Raw genomic sequence first — 22,116 nt, 5'->3', positions numbered from 1 at the left:
TCTTATGGGCTTTTTCAACCCGCCCAAAGAAGGAACTTCCTAAGTGGAAGGGAGATGGGGAGCAAGGAGAGACAATGGAAGAGCCCTCATTTGGCTATAAGGAGACGGTTTCTCTGTTATTGTAGGACAGGGAAGTTGAGAAAATAGTATTAATGCTAATGATATTTGAAAATGATTCAACACTCTATGCCACCTGGGCACTGTCCTGAAGAAGCATTGTGAGTGAAGCCACATAATTTCAGCCTCACTATTCTGTGTTATTTTTCATAGTCACACGTCTGTCTTAGTCATTAGCCAGGTTTCCATCCAACCATTTCATGCTAATGAATTACCAGATGGCTGCCGCTTGAAAAGATTCACGACAGGCCTGACGGAAACCAGGAATTATTGGTAAAAAAATTATCGACAAAACAAAATACGCAAGGGTGGATAATTATTTTGTCTTTGAAATTGATTAGGCGAAAATTTTGGTGGAAACGCCTTTATGTACAAATATTGATATAATTACCATCATATCGAAGTAAACGTGGAGTAGCGCGATGACACGTTACGTTGTAGGACTACCATCATGACTTGGAAAAGCATTGAGTTTATGGGTAGATGAAATAAGTTTTGATGAACTTCAAATTGTGGTTAAGTGCATGATGATCATTCAAATTTCCGGAATGCTGATGACATGATGACTGGTGCTTGGCTGCCAATTATCAGGTAAAATGATCTTGCTCTTATTGATATCTCATCAAATAACTTACCCTGTCCACTTTACCAGCGAACTCTTGTCTAGAGAGAAACCGTTTTTATGACAAGTCCATCGGTAGAGTTGAAAATGCAATACGAACACATTGATCTGCTGTTTTTTTGTATTCAGTACATGGGAATTAAGCGCAAAAGTGTTTATGTGCACCACTCATCACCTTTTTATCCGTAACAAGTCAGTTTGATGGAAACACACCTCTGGTAGGAAAATGTGCATATTGTTTTTATGCATATTTTAGAATAGTCAGGTCGCCAATTGGATGGAAACCTAGCTATTTGGGCATATCTTAACTTCCACTTAAATGGAATTTTCACCTAGTCTCACCTAGTTGCCGTTAATGCATAATAAAGTGACAATTGTACTTGTGGAAGTGGTTATAGGCTCTATATTGATGCTCTTCCCTCCCTTCTCTGCAGTGGACTGAGGGACAGAGTCAGTATTCTGGTGGACGGCTCACTCATCATCAGCGGTGTGAAGCCTGAAGATGCTGGGAGATTCACCTGTAGCCCCAGCAACAGCCTGGGCCAGCCCCCGTCCGCCTGGGCCCAGGTCACAGTGCAATGTGAGTGTCTGGCCCTATCCTCTACAGTCAACCCCTACCCCTTATGTACTTGTGTTCATTAGAACACACAGAGCTACTGGGTGTACACTACAGCAAGATCCATCCTAACGAACATACCTAATTCTGCTCATCAGCCATACAAAGGACATTGGCTGATCCTAGATCTGTACCTATAAGAGGAACTTGAACCTGCAGCTGTGCTGTCGAGCGGTCCCACTGCAACTGAGTACACTCAGTCCTGCTGATGCTGTTCTCTACCTAATCTACTTAATGAGTGTTATACTTTACCTACCCACCCTAATGAGCCGCAACGAGAGCTTGGGATTATAAAATATAAACGTTTCCTGCATTTTTACACAGTCCAATATGCCGTCTCGAATTAAGAACAAAAAGTAAGCAAAAATGCCCAAAGTCATCAAGCTAGGTAAGAGATCATTATTAAATATGTTTAAGTGATTAATAAGACTGAAGTAGATCAAAGGTAATTCAATAATAAATATTGTTGCACCTTTAACCAATAGCCTAACAAAATAACAACTCTTGAAAAAACAAAGACTTTTGATTGTTGATTAAGACGTCCTCTATATCTATATATATAAGGGAAATGTTTGGAAACACAAAACAAAAGAAAAACCACATACACCTCAAATATACATTAACAAACAGAAACAGCAAATCCTCCTTATAATTAATATCATAGGACTAATAATACTGTAGAGCACTTTTTACTTGCACACAATAAAGCTGCCCCGTCCTGTCCTTAGGGGTCCACCACCCTGCAGCAGAGCCCTGTTAGGTTCTTATTTCTCAGAGTAAATAACTCACAGACACTAGAGAAGCTTAACCAAGTTTAATTCTTCCCAAAGGGTCGTTACAGCTGTAATTCAGACAACAACAAAAAATATTCACACAAGCACTGATATTTAACCCTTTCTCCTAGGCTGAGTCTCCTCCTCCACAACTGAACATCCTATGCCTCTCTGTTGCTAGACAGAACCTAAGTGATATCTGTTCTTCCTCACTTCATCTAACCGGACTTCTACCCCAAAGTGCTCACTCCTCCCCAACTCAAGGCTGTCATGGTTATTGATACAAGACTGTTTCCTCTCCTCCCAGAGGATCCCTGATGGCTAACAATAACATATCCTGACAATGTAAACGTTAGACATTACCCAGTCTCCCTCAGTGGCGTTGTTAGTTTCCAAGATCTCCACCCAACACATTCCAAAGCCATCTGTCTTTCCACAGAAAACCATTAACTTCTGACATAAAACCCGGTCTTTTTCACTCCTTATATTCTATGCTTTTGATCTATCATGTATTTAATATCTCAATGTTCAAAGTTTAGCCTGAATCCAACAGTCCCTCCTCTTGAAGAATAGCGTCCTAATGTTCAATTTATATGAACTTGGAAATTACTTCTAAATGGACAAACGGTGATAATAAAACATGAATTTAAAAAACTAACAAATGATTATAAATGAACAAACAATGATGACAAACATTCAACGTGAGGTTTACAAACTCAGAGACTTATGGCCTCTTTACTATGATCACATCATACACACTTATTTCCATCTCTCATCACATAACAAAATGCCATTCCAGCTGAATTTGCTGTCTTGTTCCATGTCAGATGGAAAACTTTTTGTTTCTCCACTTTCTCCTTCTGGTTCCTAAGAGAGTGATAGCATAAGACTTGGAGAGCAACAAAAAGACACAAAACATAACAGTATTAACAATGTGATAAGCTATGCATAATTATATATGCATGACAACCCAAAGTTTGAAAACATGACAATTCCCACTCTGTGTTAGCCTGACTATGTCTTCAGGATACTTTTCTGTTGAGGTTGGCAAAAATGAATGCTCTAAAAAAGCTTCCTCATGCTTTCACCCAGTCTTCCCCGTCAGACTACAGGATCCAAGAGGTGTTCCCAAGCCATGTCGTTCTCACTTTACTCCCCATCATCTTTCTCCATAGCCACCAGATATATAGTTGAAGTCGGAAGTTTACATACACCTTAGCCAAATACATTTAAACTCAGTTTTCACAATTCCTGACATTTAATATAGGTAAAACGTCCCTGTCTTAGGTCGGTTAGGATCACCACTTCATTTTAAGAATGTGAAATGTCAAAATAATAGTAGAGAGAATGATTGATTTATTTCAGCTTTTATTTCTTTCATCACATTCCCAGTGGGTCAGAAGTTTACATACACTCAATTAGTATTTGGTAGCATTGCCTTTAAATTGTTTGACTTGGGTCAAACGTTTTGGGTAGCCTTCCACAAGCTTCCCACAATAAGTTGGGTGAATTTTGGCCCATTCCTCCTGACAGAGCTGGTGTAACTAAGTCAGGTTTGTAGGCCTCCTTGCTCGCACTCGCTTTTTCAGTTTTGCCCACAAATTTTGACCCATTTGCGACCAAGCTTGAACTTCCCGACTGATGTCTTGAGATGTTGCTTCAATATATCCACATAATTTTCCTTCCTCATGACGCCATCTATTTTGTGAAGTGCAACAGTCCCTCCTGCAGCAAAGCACCCCCACAACATGATGCTGCCACCCCCTGGCTTCATGGTTGGGATGGGGTACTTCGGCTTGCAAGACTCCCCCTTTTTCCTCCAAACATAACGATGGTCATTATGACCAAACAGTTCTATTTTTTTTTCAACAGACCAGAGGACATTTCTCCAAAAAGTATGACCTTTGTCCCCATGTGCAGTTGCAAACCGTTGTCTGGCTTTTTTTATGGCGGTTTAAGAGCAGTGGCTTCTTACTTGCTGTGCGGCCTTTCAGGTTATGTCCATATAGGACTCGTCTTACTGTGGATATAGATACTTTTGTACCTGTTTCCTCCAGCATCTTCACAAGGTCCTTTGCTGTTGTTCTGGGATTGATTTACACTTTTCGCACCAAAGTACGTTCATCTCTAGGAGAGAGAGCATGTCTCCTTCCTGAGCGGTATGACGGCTGTGTGGTCCCATGGTGTTTATACTTGCGTACTATTGTTTGTATAGATGAACTTGGTACCTTCAGGCGTTTGGAAATTGCTCCCAATGATGATCCAGACTTGTGGAGGTCTACAATTTATTTTGATTTTCCCATGATGTCAAGCAAAGAGGCACTGAGTTTGAAGGTAGGCCTTGAAATACATCTACAGGTACATCTCCAATTGACTCAAATGATGTCAATTAGCCTATCAGATGCTTCTAAAGCCATGACATCATTTTCTGGAATTTTCCAAGCTGTTTAAAGGCACAGTCAGCTTAGTGTATGTAAACTTCTGACCCACTGGAATTGTGATAGATTATTTCACATATAATTAATTGTCTGTAAACAATTGTTGAAAAAATGACTTGTGTCATGCACAAAGTGGATGTCCTTACCGACTTGCCAAAACTGTAGTCTGTTAACAAGAAACTGGTGGAGGGGTTGAAGAATGAGTTTTAATGACTCCAACCTAAGTGTATGTAAACTTCCGACTTCAACTGTACATCAGCCATTTTCTGCTCTGCTTGCTTTTACAAGGAGCGTAACTGATATACACTGACCTAATGCTCAACCCCCCCCTCTACTATTCCCAGTTTAAGTTATGCCGCTGGCTGACACCATTCAAGCCATTAAGGGTTTGGAACTTTAAGTCCAATTATCTCAGAATCATATTTTTGCAGATAGAACCTTATAGTCAGTCCCAAGCTCTCAACAAGCCAAAGACAATTTTCCATCTTACTGTATGTACATTTGATGTAAGCTAATGCCTTTTGAATCTGAATACAGGAAATATGGCACTATATCTGGCCATGGTATAGAATAAGTTAGATAGAAACCCCCTCTCTCTATCCACTGCACTGTGTAATTGATTGGAGGTTACATTGGACTCCAAGCCAATTCCAGACCTCCCAAGCTCGGCCAAGCGGGCATATTAGCTCCAACCCTGATCCATCCAACCACTACACACACTCTGTGTCTCTTAACCCCAACACATGCACACCAATGCTGGGAACCGTGCGGGTTAGAATTTAAACGGTGACCTTGAAGTCACTCTTCTTCCAGGTCACTCGAGTCACTTTCACATTCAGCAATATTCTCCTAGCATGATACGCTCTATTTAGTTTTCAGTCACACTGGCATTGATTAATCAATATTATTCACAGCCCGCCTTTCATTTATGAGTCGTGACTTTCAAGTACGCCAGCCTCGTCGTTCCCCTGAGGTAAATCAGCCATATTGTATTCCAAATGAATGGAGGCAGGGATGAGCGTTGAGTACCAGTAATATCCATCCACCGGCGAGAAATGTGGCCCCGCGTCTGCGGGTAGTGATGACTCGTTTGGGTAGCCAAGGCAACAGACATTTTGCATTCCCCCACTCTCTCCTCCTCTACGGCTCCAAATTGGATATTTATTTTCTCATGCGCCTGAGGAAGGGCAGGAGGGGCAGGCAGCACCAGTCAGGAGGGAGGGTAGCGAGCATTACATCATCGCTTTCAGAGACCAGACACTTTTTTGACACAGGCTGCGGAGAGAGAGGGAGCTTTTTTTTCTCTCAAGTAGCGACCGATTTCCCAAAGCAAGTCACTGCCCGAGGCTGAATGCAGAGAGGCAGAGACATTTCTAGCTAGCCAATGCTGTTCTATTTTTAGAATTTGAATGATATTCTTGTCTTCTGCCTGCCACTGAGGTCTTTTGACAGCTAACGGACTGCTGAGCGACTGACAATTAGGGCTGCGTAGTAGGTGTATAGTGTGATTATAGTAGGTGTATAGTGTGATTATAGTAGGTGTATAGTGTGATTATAGTAGGTGTATAGTGTGATTATAGTAGGTGTATAGTGTGATTATAGTAGGTGTATAGTGTGATTATAGTAGGTGTATAGTGTGATTATAGTAGGTGTATAGTGTGATTATAGTAGGTGTATAGTGTGATTATAGTAGGTGCATAGTGTGATTATGGTAGGTGCATAGTGTGATTATAGTAGGTGAATAGTGTGATTATAGTAGGTGCATAGTGTGATTATGGTAGGTGCATAGTGTGATTATAGTAGGTGCATAGTGTGATTGTAGTAGGTGTATAGTGTGATTATAGTTTGTCTATAGTGTGATTATAGTAGGTGTATAGTGTGATTATAGTAGGTGTATAGTGTGACTTTCTGGTTTCTGGGGGCGTGGTGATGTACAGCCACTAGTGAAAGTCTACACACCCCTTTCTCAGGTTTATCGTTTTGCTGCCTTAAAATTACATCTAAAAAGGGTTTAAACCATTTTAAAAAACAACAATGTCTAGATTGCATACGTCTTCACACCCCAGAGTACATTTTTGGTGGAAGTACCTTTGACAGCCATTACAGCTGTGAATTTTTTAAAACAAGATTCTACCAACTTTGCACAACTCTTATGGCTACAAATATGCATTGTTTTTGTCAAAATTCCTCAAGCTCAATAAACTTGTTTGGGAATCATTGATAGACAGTAGTATTCATCCTTTGTTTCTGATTTTCAAGCATATTTAATTCCGGACTGAGACTGGACCATTCAGGAACACTTAACACCTCTTGGAAAGTAATTCTGGTGTGTCTTTGGCATTGAAATGTATGATATTGTCCTGCAGAAAAAGGCTTAGGTTTTCAGAAGACTGAAGACCTTCATATTCATTTTTATCCTAACAAACTCCCCACTCCCTGCCGATGACAAGCATACCCATAACATAATGCTGCCACCACAATACTTGAAAATATAAAAAATTAAAAGAAGGAAGTCTGTATTAAAAGAAATCCACTCCAAATCAACCATTCTGTTTGCAGCAAGGCCGTTAAGTAATACTTCAAGACAACACTTCAAAAAATTAAGATACAGTGCATTCAGAAAGTATTTAGTATTTCAGCTTTACTCTAAAATGTATTAAATACATTTTTTCCCTCATCAATCTACACACAATACCCCATAATGACAAAGCAAAAACAGGTTTTTATACATTTTTGCAAATGTATTACAAATAAAAAACAGATAGTATTCTGAGACCCTTTGCTATGAGACTCGAAATTGAGCTCAGGTGCATCCTGTTTCCATTGACCATCCTTGAGATGTTTCTACAACTTGATTGGAGTCCACCTGTGGTAAGTTCAATTGATTGGAAAATATTTGGAAAGGCACACACCTGTCTATATAAGGTCCCACAGTTGGCAGTGCATGTCAGAGCAAAAACCAATCCATGAGGTCGAAGGATTTGTCCGTAGAGCTCAGAGAAAAGACTGTGTCAAGGCACAGATCTGGGGAAGGGTCCCAAAAATGTTTGCCGTATCAAAGGTCCTCAAGAACACAGTGACCTGCATCATTCTTGAATGGAAGAAGTTTGGAACCACCAAGACTCTTCTCAGAGTTGGTCGCCCGGCCAAACTGATAAATCGGGGGAGAAGAACCTTAGGGCCACTCCTCAGTAAAAGGCACATGACATGCTGCTTGGAGTTTGCCAAAAGGACTCCCAGACCATGAAAAACAAAATTCTCTGGTCTGTTGAAACCAAAATTGAGCTCTTTGGCCTGAATGCCAAGCGTCACGTCTGGAGGAAACCTGGCACCATCCATATGGTGAAGCATGATTGTGGGAGAATCATGCTGTGGGGTGTTTTTCCGCAGCAGGGCGACGAGTCAGGATTGAGGGAAAGATGAACGGAGCAACGTGCACAGAGATCCTCTATGAAAACCTGTTCCAGAGCGCTCAGGACCTCAGACTTGGGTGAAGGTTCACCTGCCAACAGGACAACGACCCTAAGCACAAAGCAAAGACAACACAGGAGTGGCTTCGGGACAAGTCTCTGAATGTCCTTGAGAGGCCCAGCCAGAGCTCGGACTTGAACCCGATCGAACATGTCTGAAGAAACCTGCAAATAGCTGTGCAGCGATGCTCCCCATCCAACCTGAGAGCTTGAGAGGATCTTCAGAGACAAATGGGAAAAACTCCCCAAATACAGGTGTGCCAAGCTTGTGAAGTCATACCCATGAAGACTCGAGGTTGTAATCTGAATACATATGGTCTGGATACATATGTAAATGTGATATTTCCACAAAAACCTGTTTTTGCTTTGTCATTATGGGGTATTGTGTGTAGATTGATGAGGGGGAAAAAACTATTTAATCCATTTTAGAATAAGGCTGTAACCTAACAACATGTGGAAAAAGTCAAGGTGTCTGAATACTTTCCGAATGCACTGTATACTGCATAGGCACTGCATTGTCTGAGGTACCCGGACACTCTTTCACTCTCTGTCTCTTCCTCCTCTCTCCGTATTTATTCCTATCATCTCATCATCTTATGCCTTTCTGAAGCCAAATTGTCAACTCCATCTCTTTATCTCTCTCTCTCCTTCCATTGTGCCTGTTCTCACTCATCACCCTCCCTCTTCCTTTCTCTTCATCCATCTCTCTCAGGTGTATCCCCCCATCACTGTGCCCTCTCTGGGTTGGTTGGGCTGCAGGCTACCATGCTTCCATACCTGCCCCAGGAGAGCAGCCACACACACACTTAAACCCTTATATGCCACCACACGCACACACACTCACACTCAAACACACACAAAATTAGATCAGCGCGACCGTGACCGGTTGTTTCTGTACTGTGTGCGTGTGTGACAGGCGCTGCAAAAGTGAGGGAAAGGGAGCGCAAAAGAGGGAGGAGGGGGAGAGGTGACATCATTCTCTGTGGAAACCCTTTCCTCTGCAGTGACGTCAGCTACAGACGGTCGGTGGGCTAGGCAGCGTGGGCGATAGCGGCCCCACTAGTCCACTGATTGCAGTGCAGCACTACGCCAAGATTTCAGAGAGAGAGAGAGCGAGAGAGAGAGAAAGAGAGAGAGAGAGAGAGAGAGAGAGAGAGAGACTCTGCCCAAGCCAGTACAACTTTTCCTGTTTCAATTTCAGTCCCCTTCCCTTTCACTGGTGAATTACGCATAATAATCAGCTTTGGTACATGTGGTAAAGCGAGACCAGACATAAAATAAAGATGTGTGGATATGTGCATGTTAGAGAAAGTGTGTATGCGAGCTATAGTGAGCCTGGCACTACCCCACCTCCTCTCTCCCCTTCTATAAATAGACTGTGGCAGTTCGCCAAAGATTAAGATGTTGAGAGGGATTTTTTTCCAAACCGCTCCTTTCCAAGCAGCACCGGCCTCCTGCAGCCATTATCACCTGGCTCTGACTAGATAACAAAGTCTGAATCTGTCCTTTATTATTCACATCAGACATGACACACTGAGACCTGTCTGCTTAAAAGGTTAGACAACACAGAGGAAATGAATGGGGAGTGCAGACAAGTTTGTTGGTTTGTGCCATTCATTGTGGTGTAATGTAAGGTCCAGTGGCAAATCTGTCATCTCTACCACATAGTGACACTGAACAAGATACCATGGACACTCTCACAGAATACACTACTGAGCCAAATCAAGTTGCACTGAGCTGACCTGCTTACACATCCACCAATTTGTGAAAATATGTGGCAAAAAAATATGCAAGCCAGCACAGTTTTCTTCGGGTTGGCAAGACATCGTGCAAACACCTCTTTGAAACAACCTACTTTGACTTTACTTCGCTAAGCAGCCCTACTATTCTAATGCTTCCGAGCTTGTTCAAAGTTATTGGCTAGGGCATTGACTTTAGTGTCTTTCCTCTCGTCTATCCGTGCTGCCAGATAAAGTTATATCAGCCGTGACTCCACTCAGCCACGGACGCCTCTGTCTGAATACTGAAGAGGTCATCCTGCTCTATACTCATTTTAATCCACACAATGCCATTCTATATATTTGTCTAGGATTCTCCTTCCTTGGAAAATTAATTGACATACTCAAAACATATTTCTCTGTTTACTTGTCAGTGTTTACCCATCCACTCCAAACACACACACAACCTCCACAGCTACAGCTCACAGACCAGCTGCTAACGAAGCACAGTTTATCATGTAATGATATCCCGTGCTAATAAAACCTGTTATTTCCCCTGTCTCCTGCTGCAGTACTGGTCCCGTAATCCCTACCAATGTTACTCCACCATAAAGATATTTATCTCGTGGCCTGGGCGATCTAGCTAGCGGTTAGTGCCGCTGTCTACACCTTGTACAAAACATTTCCAAAATAGATCAGATGAATTCAGGTGAAAGCTATGATCCCTTATTGATGTCACTTGTTAAAATTCCATAAGTGTAGATGAAGGGGAGGAGACACGTTACAGAACGATTTTTAAGCCTTGAGACAATTGTGACATGGATTGTGTGTGTGGCATACAGAGGGTGGGCAATGGGCAAGACAAAAGATTTAAGTGTCTTTGAACAGGGTTTGGTAGTAGGTGCCAGGTGCACCGGTTTGTGTCAAGAACTGCAATGCTGCTGGGTTTTCCACACTCAACAGTTTCCTGTGTGTAACAAGTAAGGTCCACCACACAAAGGACATCCAGCCAACTTGACACAATTGTGGGAAGCATTGGAGTCAACATGGGCCATCATCCCTGTGGAATGCTTTGGACACCTTGTAGAGTCCATGCCCTGACGAATTGAGGCTGTTCTGAGGGCAAAAGCGGGTGCAGCTCAATATTAGGAAGGTTTTCCTAATGTGTTGTACGCTCAGTGTATATTTGCCCATGTTGGTTTGGTTTCGAATCCAGCCCACTGCCTTTGCGACAAACTCTCTACCTTTCCCACCATCTGTCCTTTGTCCAATAAATACAGAAATAAATACAATACAAATTAACTGTATTTCTCTCTCTCGCCCCAGACCCTGCCCGTGTCAAAGACATGCCACCTGCCATCTATGTGGCCATTGGCCTGCCAGGCTTCATCCGTTGCCCTGTAGACGCCAACCCGCCTGTCACGCTGGTCAAGTGGACAAAAGATGGCAACCCCCTCCGGATAGAGAAGGTGAATCAAGGGTTATATTCATTAGAACACACTGTAGCTAAATGTTTTGCAATGGAAAATGTGCATTTTGTTATTGGACATGCTCAGGAAGCCCCTCCCGGTTTAAGTCCCTTTTCTTATGCCTAATGAATATGACCCAAAATGTTCAGAGATAAATGTATTGTGTAAAACCGATATGATTGTCTGTTAGGTAGGAATAGGGAATGGTATCAGCTCTATTTGTTCTATTTCTATCGGCAATGTTCAGAACGTTTGACATCACTAAATCCCGTTTGACATCACTGAATCCAAACTCTCTCATGGATAGACGCACGTAACATAAGATGGTATCGTAGCGTCTGTCAACAGATTGTGGGATGCGACGTGTAACGAGGAACTTTGTTCTGCGCTCAGATTTTTCGTCAATGATCATTTGGACAAATCACGATTTTGCATCTTTTGAATTTCGGAAGAGGGGACATTTAGCCCATAGACTTGCCCGAAACTTCCGTTTAGGGGGGTGGAGACTTTACTAGTCTTAGTATATTTTCTTATACATCTTCCCCCAGAACTGAATTCTTAGTGGAGTAGGGTGAAGTTGCCCCGTCTAGACATTGATCTAAAGTCAGTTTTGTGTTTTTCCCCCCTAATGGTTAAGTTTAGGGCTAAGGGGTAGGCTGATCGTAGATCTGTGCCTAGAAGGGCAACTTCTACCTGAATTTGGATGACAGACTGTGAAATCTCCTCAGGCTTGGAACTGCGACAAAGGTGATGAACTAAGCTCTTCACATGTGCATTAAAGAGGACGTCCTAGTGGTTAAGTTTCCTAGTTTAAGGCTTCTAGGGGTGGATCAATTGTTGTGTATATCCCAGACAAAATCTAGCTGTTCTTTCTGTTTCCTTCCCCTACGTTTTGCCCTTGCATTCAGTCCCTTTTGATTCAGAACTTTTAACTAGTGAGAACATTTGGGGACTGATCGCACCTCTCACTTCCTTGAAGTCACAGTCTCCTCTGCTCTATGACGGGATAGTGCTGTGCCACTGGTGAGCCCAGCCATACAAACATTGCAATGTCATAGCGTTAGCCCCTCTTTGTTCCCACAGTACCCTGGTTGGAGCCAAATGGAGGACGGGAGCATCCGCGTGGCCGAGGTGACGGAGGACTCTCTGGGCACCTACACCTGCATGCCTTACAATGCCCTGGGCTCTGAGGGATGGTCCGCTCCCACTCCTCTGGTGCTAAAGGTACGCAGGCTGATACTAACAGTAATTAGCGGAGCGTGCTAGCTAGTATATCAATCATTATGCATTTTCTATGCTTCGAGTTACCCTAACGGCTACACCCATCTCGGTCTGTTACTCTAATCTCACCCCCATTGGGGAACACTCTCTCTGGGCAGGATCCCCCTAAGTTCTCGATTGTTCCCGGAGGGGAATACAGGCAGGAGGCTGGGAGAGAGCTGGTCATCCCCTGTGCGGCTGAGAGAGAATTTCCCTATCCCAATATCACATGGCGGAAGGTAAGTGAAGCGACCCTCCCTCCATCCAAAAGACTCATGCTGTGGCCTGGTCTGACAGTCTTTACTTTATAATAGGACAGAGCTACGGCTCCTCTTCTCCATCCTTTCACTCTAAAGTTATGGGTATCAGGTAGAACGTTGCTGTACACTCACACAGTCTATTTGACCAAGCTACTCGCTGCTAGTAAATCCCCAAATGATGTAATGTTAAGTGATAACAGGTGGTTATTACTACCATTTAATTTCTAAACCAGACACCGCCAAATGTGGTTCGATGGTGATTGTTGATATTGGAGTCATCTTTTCCATCTTTGCCACAAGGAATGAGATGAGGTTGCAATCAAACTGGCTCCTAGAAATCGCAATGTTTTAATTGCATTTTAATGGTGGCGTTATCAGTTGAAACAATCAAGGCAAACACATTAGCGTTAGCCTTCAATTGTCTCTTGATTATGGAGCTTCTTAATCTCTCCCAATGAAAACAATGTGATTTGCAGTTGTTTGTCTCCCTTTACCGTCGCCGTGATGCCGATGCTGAAATGTTTTGTTTTATGAGTAGCGGAGGAAGGACAGTCTCTTCCAACAGCCACAGTGACTGAGGAAGCACAAGTTTTAGTGTTGGTCTTTCTGTTTTTCCTGTCTGTCCGTCTACTAATCTACCTGTCTGTGTGTGTCTGTCTGTCTGCCTTCCTTTTTGTCTATCTTCCTTGTTGTCTACCTGTCTCTGTCTGCCTTCTTTTTGTCTACCAGTTTGTCTATCTGTCCTGTTCTCAGTCTCTGTCTCTGTCTGTCTCTGTCTATCTACTAATCTACTCTGTCTGTCTGTCTGTCTGGAGGCTGTGTGGGTGGGTGATAATTACCTTCCTTGCCAGAACCAATACAGTATGTGCTGTTCTGTGAGATGTAACTCCTCTCTCTTCCCCTCTCTCTTTTTAAGGTAGGGAAGCCCAGTAAAAGCAAGCACAAGGTCCTTCCCACCGGCAGCTTACAGTTCAAGTCCCTGGGCAAGGAAGACCACGGGGAGTGGGAGTGTGTCGCCACCAACGTTGCCACGAGCATCACTGCCAGCACACACCTCCAAGTTTTTGGTACAAGCCACTCCGCCATACACATGCACAGGAAGAGGCATGAACACTCATGCACACACACATCGAACACACACAGGAACAGGTACATACACACACGCAAAGGAACACGTAATCAAATACAAGTAATAGGAAGCTGAGTAGTACTGGGTTGTATTCATTATGCGACAAACGGAGGAAAGCCGACTGAAAGAGAGAGGGACAACCTGGTCTTGTCCAATCAGAAATGTGAATTTTCATGATCTGTTGGAAAATGTTTTAAAATGTTTTCCGTTGCATACCTTAATGAATAGGACCCTTGTGTGATCTAAGGATAGTGAAGAGAGGCGGGGCTGTGCAGAGCAGCGTCAACAGCTTGACAGTTTGCCAAAGCTCAACACGTCAGCCAAAGCACCTGGGGGACATGTGCAATGAGCATTTTGCAAGGTCAATGAAGTCGCGCCAGCATTCGCAAATCACAGATGAGCGAACTGGGCTGGGCTCGCAGCATTGGGGAGGTAGACACAGAGACTGTTTCCACTGCTGAAAGCTCTACTGTCGTGGCCAAATGTTTTGAGAATGATACAAATATTAATTTCCACAAAGTTTGCTGCTTCAGTGTCTAGATATTTTTGTCAGATGTTACTATGGAATACTGAAGTATAATTACAAGCATTTCATAAGTTTCAAAGGCTTTTATTGACAATTACATGAAGTTGATGCAAAGAGTCAATATTTGCAGTGTTGACCCTTCTTTTTCAAGACTTCTACAATCCGCCCTGGCATGCTGTCAATTAACTTCTGGCCCATTCTTGCATACTCAATGCTTGGAGTTTGTCAGAATTTGTGAGTTTTTGTTTGTCTACCCACCTCTTGAGGATTGACCACAAGTTCTCAATGGGATTAAGGTCTGTGGAGTTTCCTGGCCATGGACCCAAAATATCTATGTTTTGTTCCCTGAGCCACTTAGTTATCACTTTTACCTTACGGCAAGGTGCTCCATCATGCTGGAAAATGCATTGTTCGTCACCAAACTGTTCCTGGATGGTTGGGAGAAGTTGCTCTCGGAGGATGTGTTGGTACCATTCTTTTTTCATAGCTGTGTTCTTAGGCAACATTTTGAGTGAGCCCACTCCCTTGGCTGAGAAGCAACCCCACACATGAATGGTCTCAGGATGCTTTACTGTTGGCATGACACAGAACTGATGGTAGCGCTCACCTTGTCTTCTCCGGACAAGCTTTTTTCCAGATGCCCCAAACAATGGGAAAGGGGATTCATCAGAGAAAATTACTTTACCCCAGTCCTCAGCAGTCCAATCCCTGTACCTTTTGCAGATTATCAGTCGGTCCCTGATGTATTTCCTGGAGAGAAATGGCTTCTTTGCTGCCCTTCTTGCCACCAGACCATCCTCCAAAAGTCTTCGCCTCACTGTGCGTGCAGATGCACTCACACTTGCCTGCTGCCATTCCTGAGCAAGCTCTGTACTGGTGGTGCCCCGATCCCGCAGCTGAATCAACATTAGGAGATGGTCCTGGCGCTTGCTGGACTTTCTTGGGCACCCTGAAGCCTTCTTGAAAACAATTGAACCGCTCTCCTTGAAGTTTTTGATGATCCGATAAATGGTTGATTTAGGTGCAATCTTACTGGCAGCAATATCCTTGCCTGTGATGCCCTTTTTGTGCAAAGCAATGATGACGGCACGTGTTTCCTCGCAGGTAACCATGGTTGACATAGGAAGAACAATGATTCCAAGCACCACCCTCCTTTTGAAGCTTCCAGTCTGTTATTCAAACTCAATCAGCATGACAGAGTGATCTCCAGCCTTGTCCTCGTCAACACTCACACCTGTGTTAATGAGAGAATCACTGACATGATGTCAGCTGGTCCTTTTGTGGCAGGGCTGAAATGCAGTGGAAATGTTTTTAGGGGATTCAGTTCATTTGCATGGCAAGGAGGGACTTTTCAATGAATTGCAATTCATCTGATCACTCTTCATAACATTCTGGAGTATATACAAATTGCCATCATACAAACTGAGGCAGCATACTTTGTGAAAATTTATATTTGTGTCATTCTCAAAACTTTTGGCCACGACTGTCTAGTTTGTTTGATAAATAAGGACAACCGATAGATAAACTGTCACTTGTTGTGTATAGGTCGTCCAGTTCCGATTATGCTTTTTTGGAGTAGTGTTAGTGTCCATAGCTACAGCTGGCTATGGAAAACGACCACTTAGTCTTCAGTTAGCTGTCTGCTGATATTGCCTGTATGGAGGTCTTTGTGCGTGGGGGCAAGATTCACAGACGGGGGTATTCGGGACACTGTTAAACTGTGTCTTTGGTGTCTGGCATTCAACAGTCAAAGGAACAATTTGCAGGCGTTCCATTTGCCAATGGATTTCTCTCTCACAGCCAATTGGATGATTGTGTTAATGTATACTGAACAAAAATATAAATGCAACATGCAATAATTTCAATGGTTTTACTGAGTTACAGTTCATATAAGGAAATCGGTCAATTGAAATAAATAAATTAATGCCCTAATCTATGGATTTCACAAGACTGGGCGGGGACGCAGCCACCCACTGAGGAGCCAGGTCCAGCCAATCAGAATTTGTTTTTCCCCACAAAAGGCCTTTATTACAGACATAAATACTCCTCAGTTTCATCAGCTGTCCGGGTGGCTGGTCTCAGACAATCCCACAGGCGAAGAAGCCGGATGTGGATATCCTGGACTGGCGTGGTTACACGTGGTCTGCGGTTGTGAGGCCAGTTGGACATACTACCAAATTCTCTAAAATGACGTTGGAAGTGGCTTATTGTAGAGAATTGAACATTAAATTATCTTGCAACAGCTCTGGTGGACATTCCTGCAGTCAGCATGCCAATTGCACGCTCCCTCAAAACTTGAAACATCTGTGGTATTGTGTTGTGTGATAAAACTGCACATTTTAGAGTGGCCTTTTATTGTTCCCAGCACAAGGTTCCCCTGTGTAATGATCATGCTGTTTAATCAGCTTCTTGATATGCCACACCTGTCAGGTGGATGGATTATCTTGGCAAAGGAGAAATGCTCACTAACAGAGATGTAAACAAGTTTGTGCACAAAATTTAAGAGAAATAAGCTTTTTGTGCATATGGAAAATTTGACACCTGACATTTTTGTTCAGTATATTTGGTGGATGATCGGAATATGTCCAACTCCTTTACATTTCAGCACATTTTCGTGTTTAATTGGTAGGGGAGACTGTAATTGGCCAGAGATTTCTCAAATAATCTACTAGAGATCTTCTACAGTTACTATGTCAACTAATTAAGATATTACATGACAACTGTATATTTAAGGCTTAGGCGTCCCGCTGGCGGGACACCTGTCGACAACATCAGGTGAAATTGGAGGGCACGCAATTCAAATAAATAATCATAATTTAAAACATTTATGAACATACAATATTCTTATATTGTTTAAAAGCTTACATTCTTGTTAATCTAACTGCTTTGTCCGAATTACAATAGGCTTTATAGCGAAAGCATACCATGCAATTGTTTGAAGACGGCGCCCCACATCAACATATTTTTCAACCATCACAGGCTTCATAAAATCACAAATAGCGATTAAATAAATCACTTACTTTTGAAAATCTTCCTCTGTTTGAAATCCCAAGGGTCCCAGCTACAACATCAATGGTTGTTTTGTTAGATAAAATTCTTCTTTATATCCTAAAGGTCTGTTTGGTTGGCGCCATCTATATCAGTAATCCACTCGTTCAACATGCAGACAAAGGAGTCCAAAAAGCTACCACTAAACTTTGTTCAAACAAGTCAAACTACGTTTCTATTGTAAATAAACTATAATATTTCATACGGAAAGAAGTATGTTCAATAGAAAAGTTAAATTAGCAGGTGCGCCTTCATCGCGTGCCGATAGACTGATTTTTCCACTGGGACTCTTTGTACCAAAACTCCAACTTATTACTAGTTTTGGACTAAACAAGCCTGAAACCTTCAAAAAAGACTGTTGACACCTAGTGGAATCCATAGAAATGGCAATCTGGGAGCTAGAATAGCATAGGACCCATGGCTTTTCATTATAAGAGCATGGGACCTCAAAAAAAAAAGATTCAGGTTGGCTTTTCTTTGGATTTTCTCCTACCATATCAATTATGTTATAGTCTCATACATTATTTTAACATTTCTACAAACTTCAACGTGTTTTCTATCCAATGCTACCAATTATATGCATATCCTGGCTTCTGGGCCTGAGTAACAGGCGGTTTACTTTGGGCATGTCAGTCAGGCGGAAATTCAAGAAAATCGACCCTAGCTCTAAGATGATGTTGTCTCACTAACACATGCTACAGTAAAATCTTTATCAGAGAAACGTTCTCACCCAGAGTCACCTATATGTAGTTGTAAAGAAGTTGGCCACTCTCTCACACACACACAGTGTGGCTCTGATTCAGGTCTAGTCTAGCTGGCTCAGAGGCCTAAGCTTGTTCTTTAGACACCATGCCAAGACTTACTGTGACCCATAATCTCAATGCACATAGATACACAGATTGAAGATCTTAATGAAACTCAAGCCTACCACCTTAGTATAGTCCTAACACAACCACACAATGCCTACACATATGAGCAAGAGCTGACTTCCAACGTGTGTGTGTGTGTGATTTATGTACGTGTGTGGTTTATGCTTCATGCTTTACTCCCTCTTTCACTCCCACCCTCCTCACTATCCCCACTCCCCACATGACTCCCCCTCCCCAGGCACAAGCCCCCACGCCCCGGCCAACGTCCACGCAGCGGTCTCCACCACCTGGGTCAACATGTCGTGGGAGGCAGGCTACGACGGTGGCTTCGAGCAGACATTCTCAGTCTGGTATGGCTATGTGTGAGTCATCCCAGCATGCTTTGCTTCCTGCTTCTTCCTTCTTCAAGCATTTCCCTCTGAGGCTACGTCCCGATTCTTCAGCATTCTCCCTTTAGTTGATGCTTCTACACCAATCCAGTGTTTTGAAATAAATGACAAGGTGGAGTGTACACGTGCATACTTCTTGAATAGGGCGGAGAATGGGGATGCAGCCCAACTGTTTTTTTGGAAACCTAAGCCCCTCTCTGCCCCCTTCTGTGCTCTTATTCCTAGGGGAGGCTGCTGCACTTTGGCTGGGGAGGAGGGCGCTTGGATGGGGTAGTGGAGTAGAAGTTGCCACTTGACACTGGTCTGAGTTCAGTCTCAAGCTTTAAGGTTAGGGTTTGGGGAGGGGTGGGCTGTTCCACAATTCAAATCAAAGTTTATTGGTCACGTTTACAGATTTGCAGATGTTGTTGCATGTGCTGCGAAATGCTTATGTTTCTAGCTCCAACAATGCAGCAATATCTAGCAACACAATAACAATACACGCATAATCCAGAAGTTAAAAAAATAACAAGAAATTACAACACTTCAGAACGCGCAATGTCAAAGTCTGCAATATAAAAATATATGTACAGTGGGGCAAAAAAGTATTTAGTCAGCCACCAATTGTGCATGTTCTCCTACTTAAAAAGATGAGAGAGGCCTGTAATGTATCATAGGTACACTTCAACTATGACAGACAAAATGAGAAGAAAAAAAATCCAGAAAATCACATTGTAGGATTTTTTATGAATTTATTTGCAAATTATGGTGGAACATAAGTATTTGGTCAATAACAAAAGTTTATCTTAATACTTTGTTATATACCCTTTGTTGGCAATGACAGAGGTCAAATGTCATTTTGTCTGTCATAGTTGAAGTGTACCTATGATACATTACAGGCCTCTCATCTTTTTAAGTGGGAGAACTTGCACAATTGGTGGCTGACTAAATACTTTTTTGCCCCACTGTATATAGAGTTGAAATCAGAGGTTTAACATACACTTAGGTTGGAGTCATTAAAACTTGTTTTTCTAACAACTCCACAAATGTTTTGTTAACAAACTATAGTTTTGGCAAGTTGGTTATGACATCTACTTTGTGCATGGCACAAGTCATTTTTCCAACAATTGTTTACAGACAGATTTTGTCACTTATCATTCACTGTATCACAAGTCCAGTGGGTCAGAAGTTTACATACACTAAGTTGACTGTGCCTTTAAACAGCTTGGAAAATTTCAGAAAATGATGTCATGGCTTTAGAAGCTTCTGATAGGCTAATTGACATAATTTGAGTCAATTGGAGGTGTACTTGTGGATGTATTTCAAGGCCTACCTTCAAACTCAGTGCTTTGCTTTACATTATGGGAAAATAAAAATAAATCAGCCAAGACCTCAGAAAACAAATTGTAGACTTCCACAAGTCTGGTTCATCCTTTGGAGAAATTTCCAAACGCCTGAAGGTACCACGTTCATCTATACAAACAATAGTACACAAGTATAAACACCATGGGACCACGCAGCCGTCATACCGCTCAGGAAGGAGACGCGTCTCCTAGAGATGAACGTACTTAGGTGCGAAAATTGCAAATCAATCCCAGAACAACAGCAAAGGACCTTGTGAAGTTGCTGGAGGAAACAGGTACATAAGTATCTATATCCACAGTAAGACGAGTCCTATATGGACATAACCTGAAAGGCCTCACAGCAAGGAAGAAGCCACTGCTCTTAAACCGCCATAAAAAATCCAGACAACGGTTTGCAACTGCACATGGGGACAATGATCATACTTTTTGGAGAAATGTCCTCTGGTCTGATGAGACAAAAATATAACTGTTTGGCCATAATGACCATCGTTATGTTTGGAGGAAAAAGGGGGAGTGTTGCAAGCCGTAGGAAATAATTCTCTCAACTATTATTGACATTTCACATTCTTCATATAAGGTGGTGATCCTAACTGACCTAAGACAGGGAATTTGTACTAGGATTAAATGTCAGGAATTGTGAAAAACTGAGTTAATGTATTGGCTAAGGTGTGTGTAAACTTCCAACTTCAACTGTATATGGTGAATTGACAGTGTGGAAAGTAAATGAATCAAAGGTGTGTACAGCAGTAGTTATATAGAATGAGCCGTGACTAGAATACAGTTTGTACATAAAGTGGATAAAACAGTATGTAAACATTATTAGACCTGTGCCTTTAAAAAGGTCAACTGTTACCCAGAGGGATGGGGAGGGGTGGGGAATAAAACGATGGTAGGAGAGAGGGGGATAGTCATCCCAAATTCTTGGAGGATTCAGTCAGCTGCAAAAAATACATTCAATGCGCATACTCATATAACTCTAATATGGTTGGATTGAGAAGAACAAAAAGGCCTCATTCAAAATATTTAAGACACCAAGTTACCAATATTTTCTTTTGGCTATCAGGAAAATGCCCTGTAGCAACACACCTTTGTTCATAACGAGGCAAAAAGGCCTGGGAAACCATTTTAACAATAGTTTTACTTATTACCAACCCTTTCTGCCCATTGACTCCTCACTTAGTCTTCTTCATCGTGCTTATAACATCTACCAAGACATGCACAATTCCTAACATCAATACAAAAGTGTACATGATCTCACTTGTATTCATAAAGCGCAATGTAAGAGTGCAGGATCAGTTTTGCCTTTTAGATTCTAATAAATAAGCCTACATGGAGAGAGGCGGATCTGATCCTAGATCAGCACACATTTTTGGGAAGACCCAGATGCAGACAGTGTCGCAGTAACAAAAGTGTATTACTAGAAAAGGGGGCAGGCAAAACGACAGGTCAAGGGCAGGCAGAGGTCAGTAATCCAGATCAGAGTCCAAAAGGTACAGAACAGCAGGCAGCCTCAGTCTCAGGGCAGGCAGAAGTTAAATAATCCAGTGTGGTGTGACAAGGTACAGGATGGCAGGCAGGCTCAGGGCAGGCAGAATGGTCAAAACCAGGAAAACTAGAAACAGACAGGAGCAAGGGGAAAAACGCTGGTAGGCTTGATGAACAAAACGAACTGGCAACAGACAAATAGAGAACACAGGTATAAATACACAGGGGATAATGAGGAGAGAGGGAGACACCTGGTGGGGAGTGGAGACGAGCTCAAAGACAGGTGAAACAGATCAGGGTGTGACACACTGAGATGCTTTGTGAATACAGACCCTAAAGCATCATCCACTGAGCTCCTTATAGACCACCAGCACATCACTCACAATCTAGACCAGACCTGTCACTGCTCGTCAGCCCACTCCCAAACAGACACACAGCCAATGGGCTCGCCCCTTAACAACCCCAGATAAAAACGAGCGAGAAGAACTGTATCAGACTGTAACAATCCCTAAACGGGCTAGTTGTTATTACAAAGTGAATCAAAATCACCTTATTAAGAACGAGGAGAACAATTAGCGAGAAGA

At 42.5% G+C, this 22,116-nt stretch overlaps 1 protein-coding gene across 1 annotated transcript in view; it reads left to right on the top strand.

Moving 5' to 3' along the window:
- The window catches only part of LOC112257986 (protein turtle homolog B-like), a 177,934-nt gene that overhangs the window by 120,760 nt on the left and 35,058 nt on the right, over nt 1-22,116 (top strand). Inside the window, exons 7-12 of the mRNA XM_024432005.2 lie at nt 1,174-1,319; nt 11,081-11,223; nt 12,307-12,447; nt 12,603-12,722; nt 13,660-13,810; nt 18,554-18,665. Of these exons, the coding sequence (XP_024287773.1) occupies nt 1,174-1,319; nt 11,081-11,223; nt 12,307-12,447; nt 12,603-12,722; nt 13,660-13,810; nt 18,554-18,665 (813 nt within the window). The remainder of the gene's footprint in view (nt 1-1,173; nt 1,320-11,080; nt 11,224-12,306; nt 12,448-12,602; nt 12,723-13,659; nt 13,811-18,553; nt 18,666-22,116) is intronic.

This window comes from Oncorhynchus tshawytscha, linkage group LG09 (assembly GCF_018296145.1).
Source record: "Oncorhynchus tshawytscha isolate Ot180627B linkage group LG09, Otsh_v2.0, whole genome shotgun sequence".
NCBI classification, from domain to species: Eukaryota; Metazoa; Chordata; class Actinopteri; order Salmoniformes; family Salmonidae; genus Oncorhynchus; species Oncorhynchus tshawytscha.
The sequence above is the reverse complement of the archived record's forward strand: the minus strand, read 5'-3'. Positions and strand labels throughout refer to the sequence as shown.